This window comes from Verticillium dahliae, genomic scaffold (assembly GCF_000150675.1).
Source record: "Verticillium dahliae VdLs.17 supercont1.2 genomic scaffold, whole genome shotgun sequence".
NCBI lineage: Eukaryota > Fungi > Ascomycota > Sordariomycetes > Glomerellales > Plectosphaerellaceae > Verticillium > Verticillium dahliae.
In genome coordinates this window covers 1,609,344-1,614,390 of record NW_009276916.1, presented here as the reverse complement: position 1 = coordinate 1,614,390, position 5,047 = coordinate 1,609,344, and the positions used below count along the sequence as shown (strand labels likewise).

Genomic DNA, 5,047 nt, shown 5'->3' with positions numbered 1-5,047 from the left:
GCAGACAGTAACATGAGAGGGGGGAAGGGGAGGGCAATCGAATCGGCAAGCATAATGTACTCACTATAAGGCGCACAAACGAGACTTTCCATGTTCGACTGAGTCAACGGCGGCACAATGCTCTGTTAACCTCCAAAAAGCTGTTGCCACATTGACTGCCCGAGACAAGGAAACCCCACCACTGCCAGCCGACAGCTCACCCCCCATTTCACCCCCTTCGTCACCCCCCCTTCCTCTGGACCCGCTCTGCACTTTTGCACCTCCGTGTCTAGTGCCGCGAATGGTTGCATCAGAGCGCGCCTTGACACGGCTTTCTGACCCCCTTGCACCCCTCTCAGATCTCTCCCCCATCGCCAAAGGTTCGACTACAAGCCTCGACCGCCCAAGACCACGGACCCTCGGTTTGCTTCACAACACCATCGTCAGACCTTGGCCTGTGTCAATCACCCCCTTTGCCCTTTAGCCTTCTTTTACCCCCCCTCCGCTCCTTCACCCTTTTGAAGATACGACCCCGGCGGCGCGCCTTGCACACTTTGCTCAATCGCGTACGCGCCTTCCTGCCGCGATCCACACCCCCCCCCCAGATGTTGTAGGACGCTTTCTAGTCCTGGACCATGGCGGCTCGCGGCTCGCGCTCCCCTGCTGCCGCTGCTGCTGCTACGGCAAAGAGGAACTATGGCAGCCCCATCCGGTCGAGTCCCGAACGACACTCCTTTTCCGATTACCTGAACGAGGACCGCAATTCCGAACTGAGCCATCGTGAGGCCCTCGAGAATGCCAGACTCGAGCATGAGCGGGTGAGGCTGAATGCCCTTCGAATCGGCAAGCTCCACCAACTGCAGGAAGAGCAGCGCCGCGCAGAGGACGACCGACGTCGGATCGCCGAGGAAGCACAGCGGCTCAGGGCGCTGCAGCTGAGAGAGCAGGAGAGGCTGAAGGAGGAGGAGAGGGTACGGGCAGAGCAACAAAAGCTGCGCGACTTGCAAGCCCAAAAGGTTCCAGAGCTTCCGCCTCAGCCGAAACCGCAACCACCGCCAGCGGTCAAGCCGCCAGCTGCACCGGCGGTCAACGGTGCCGATGCCGTCGTGAAGAAGGAAGAGTCGCCGGCAGCCACGACACAGCCAGCACCGACGACGACACCTCAGACGGGCTTGCTCAAGACGCCTTCACCCTTTGCGCCTGTGCAGAAGCCAGCACAAACGACTCCCGCTCCTGGAGCGACGCCGCAACTCAATGGCGCCCAAGCTGCTGCGGCGGCGCCGGCGGCCGTCGCCAACGCAGCTGCACCTGCTGTGGCAGGTCTTTCCACCTCGGACCGATACGCACAAATTCATCAGGAGCTGAAGAAGCTCCGCAAAGAGCTTGACAAACAGTCCAAAGTTGCTGGCTCGCCCCTGAAGGGTAAACTCGGAGACATGCGTCGTCAAGCACGCAAGGCAATGGGTCAGCTCACAGCCGGCAAGGGCGCCAACGCGAAGCCGGTGAGTACAGCAGGCCACAAGCACCAGTCTTCTCGCGTTTTAAAGCTAACCTGCGAGCTGCAGATCAACACAATCGTCGCAACCTTGAAAGAGTCGCTCGACGGCTCGGTGCCGAGTTATCTGGTCGACGGATCGATTTTCGTGGCCGATTCACGAGACCCCGTTGAGGGTGCAGTGCACAATGGCCCGCAGCTGCCAGCCGTATTCATCTACCTCCTGAGCCACTTGTCAAAGGCCATGATTCACCAGTTTGCGAGCGAGGTCGGCGCCAACCCGAAATCGGCGGAGCCCATTGGCATCGTGGCAGCGCATCTGTTCTCGAATCCCGACTTTCACTGGCGCGGCAAGTCCATGATCGACATTCTGATCGCCAAGTTCCGGGTCGCTTGCCCCGTTCTTTTCGGCGCTCGCGGCAACGATCGAACCGAGGCGGGTCGCCTGGCGGTCGGCTGGAGGAGGGAGGACGGCCGCTGGATCTCAGAACAGGCACACTCGGACCGTATGACAGGACTGGGCGCCGGCTTTGCGTCCATATCGCTGCGCGACTTTAGCAAGGCGTCCAAGAAGAACCCGTACCCGCCGAGTCACTACTGGACGGCCATGGCCAAGATCGTCAACTCGCCTCCGGCCCTCATCTCGAACACGCAATACACGGTGCTCAAGGCCATGATTGACGGGCACGAGACGCGTTTTCTGCAATTTTACGGCAACGCGGCCATCGAGGCCCTGCGTACGGCTCTGGTCGAGTTTCCCAAGAAGGCACCCGCCACGAGCCACACGGCGCAGGCGCTGCAAGTCTTGGGACAGGTCCTGCAGCGGGATTCGGGTCTCGCTCTGGCCTGAGTGAATCAGTGAAGCTCGGGGTCGGGCTCTCAAGTAGGCTGGCTGGCGTGAATAGACGTGCCGCGCAGATACGACTGCATGGGATAAATCGCCGGTAGCAGCAAGATGGTCAGATTTCATCGGCTTCCGACAAATTTCTTTTCGGCCTCGGCCGGTGTATGACTGGCGTTTGGGATGCATGGCATTCATGTATGGGTTTCGGGGCATGGCCTTGAGAGGCGGACCCTAGGCTGTTGGGTGCGTCGCCTCGATGCTTGAGAGTTGGGTAGACGGCGTCTGCAAAGATGGAGCATCGGAATGAACAAAAGATCAGTCGGTTGCGCAAGTGATGTTCCAAGACGTGGGTTCCGAGTGTCAGTTTCGAAAGGGGTCAATTGGTGTAAAAAACAAAATGGTACCGAATGGCTTGACGCTTCTGGCGCCAACACGATGAAAATGAAACACAAAACTCCATCCCGTATAGTAACAAAATGGCAGCCCCAAGCACGCATGCCATAGCCAAAAAAATCGCTGTCTCATGACCAATGCACCAGGATATCCGCAATTTCCCTCCAGCTCCTCACCCACAAGGTTCCCATCTCTCCTCGGCCAGCCCGCCCGCCAGCTTACAAGATCAGCAGCAGCACGAGCAGGATGCACAGCACGAGGATGAGCACGCCAATGCAGCAGCTGCTCAGGCGGTCCTCGTTCCTGCGCACGACATACTGCAGCTTGGCGACGCCCGTCTGCAGGCGGCCGCCGACGCGGTCGGCGACCGTGTCGACGACGTCGAGCATCTCGCGCTGCTCCTCGAGCTCGCGGCCCATGTCGTCGGCCTGGCGGCGCAGGTTGCCGACCGTCTGGAAGACGCCGTCGAGGTGCGTGTCCTGCTCGCGCATCATCTCCTGCTGCTGCTGCTGCTCAAACTCGGCGTAGGCGTCGTCGTCGTCGCCGAGGTTGAAGGCGTTGGGATCCGGGAGGTCGCCGCCGCCGCCGCCAGGGGAGGCGCTCGATGCGAGGGTCTTGGCGAGCTCGCTGCGCATCGAGGCCACCTCGGCGCCGACGTCTTGCACGAGGCGCTTGCGACGGGTCACCTCGGTCGCGGCGAGGCCGAATTGGGAGGGGTCATCTTCGATGGCGGAGACCGAGTCGACGAGGTCGGCGAGGTCTTCGGCGAGCGAGGCGAGGGCCGACTCGAGGTCTGTGCGGGCGGCGGCGAGCTCGGGGGAGGAGGCGGTTGTCGAGAGGGAGCGGATGCGAAGGTAGGACTTGAAGAGAGGGCGCGTGTGGTCGAGCTGTGCGAGGACGTCCCTGTGGTTGGAGTCGTTAGCTTTGGACGGTGCCTATCGAAAGGAGCTGCTACCCCTGGTCAGCTCAGGTCAGGGGGGGGGACATACTGCTGGACCTGGAGGAAGGGGTCCTCGTCGTTTTGGGAGGCCATTATCCTGGAGGTTGTGATGAGGTGGGGAAATTCCGCGGCATTGGTGTGCAGGGTGTGTCTTTTGAAGATTCGTGCTAGAGTGCGATGACAATGGGGAACGCGGCATGACGTTGCGCGTTCAGGAGAGGCCAGGCACCCGGAAGTTCATCGGGTGATTGTGGTGACCGGAGCTGACCGAGCTTGACCGAGGGATGGAGGGAATGCAAGGTGAAGGTGGGGTTCACCGACAATTTCCCATTTCAAAGGACCCCGCGGTGCACATGTCAGTTTTACATGAAGCCCGTCATATTCAGTCGCTCCCATTCATTCGCAAATCTAGGCACACGTCTCTCCTTCAGTTGTTCACAAGTCACTCATTTTCTTTCGGTACGGATCTCTGCCTAGTACGACACATCTCACAAAGCCCATATACACCACAAAGGCAGAACCCCCCCAAAGCCAGAGTCAGAAGACAAAAGTCACGATGAGACCAGAAAGGCCGCTGCCCTACTCGGACGACTTTACATCGCCCGAGAACTATGTCTCCTCGCTCCTCACCTTTGCCAACACGTGCGACACGTTCCAAATGTTCGCCGGCGGCGTCCACCTGCTCGACTTCTTCACCAACGACCGCAGCCTCTACGAGATGAGCCTGCCGGCCGACTGGCAGCCGTACATCCTCGCCCAGGAGCCCATGGACTTTGTCGATCTGCTGCTGCGCCGCGACCTCGACGCCCTGCCCGAGGCCGAGAGGCCGCCGCCGGCGCTGGAGCGGTACATTCGCGACGTGCGCCGCCTCTCGCTGCGTCGGGGCTTCGCGCCGCGCCGCGCGCCGCCGCCGATCCAGGGGAAGGGGAAGGGGAAAGCGCTCGTGCCGGGCGGGCTGACGCGCAAGGTGGCCATTGGCATGAACCCCAAGAAGGTCCACGAGGTGATCAACTTTGCCGACTACGTCGACGATCTGGCGGCGTCGATCGCGGCGCAGAGCGGCGGCGGCGACGAGGAAACCGGCGGCGACGAGGAAACCGGCGGCGACGAGGGAAACGGCGGCGACGAGGACAACAGCGACGGCAGCGGGGCCATCACGCACCTCGTCGACTTTGGCAGCGGGCAGAACTACCTCGGACGCACGCTGGCGCTGCCGCCGTACAACCGGCACGTCGTGGCCGTCGAGGGCCGGGCGCACAACATTGAGGCGTCGCGCGCGCTCGACGTCAAGGCGGGGCTGTCGACGCGGGAAAAGGTCATGCGCAACAAGAAGATGTGGCTGCAGGTCGTCGACGAGCAGAAGCAGCAGCAGCAGCAGCAGCACGACGACGGCCGG

At 61.4% G+C, this 5,047-nt stretch overlaps 3 protein-coding genes across 3 annotated transcripts in view; 2 read left to right on the top strand and 1 right to left on the bottom strand.

The window, feature by feature from the left end:
* Positions 1–614: 614 nt before the first annotated feature.
* Positions 615–2,324, top strand: VDAG_01351 (nucleoporin GLE1; the record flags this gene model as incomplete). The annotated part of the gene is made up of 2 exons (XM_009650237.1): positions 615–1,481; positions 1,545–2,324. The coding sequence occupies 2 exons, from the start codon at positions 615–617 to the stop codon at positions 2,322–2,324; spliced, it is 1,647 nt and encodes a 548-aa protein (XP_009648532.1).
* A 185-nt stretch (positions 2,325–2,509) lies between these two features.
* Positions 2,510–3,744, bottom strand: VDAG_01350 (SNARE domain-containing protein; the record flags this gene model as incomplete). The annotated part of the gene is made up of 3 exons (XM_009650236.1): positions 2,510–2,600; positions 2,934–3,614; positions 3,701–3,744. The coding sequence occupies 3 exons, from the start codon at positions 3,742–3,744 to the stop codon at positions 2,510–2,512; spliced, it is 816 nt and encodes a 271-aa protein (XP_009648531.1).
* Positions 3,745–4,207: 463 nt separating this feature from the next.
* Positions 4,208–5,047, top strand: part of VDAG_01349 (uncharacterized protein) — a gene marked incomplete at both ends in the record, with an annotated part of 1,992 nt that continues 1,152 nt past the window's right edge. The window contains one exon of the mRNA XM_009650235.1: positions 4,208–4,996. Coding sequence (XP_009648530.1) covers positions 4,208–4,996 — 789 coding nt within the window. The remainder of the gene's footprint in view (positions 4,997–5,047) is intronic.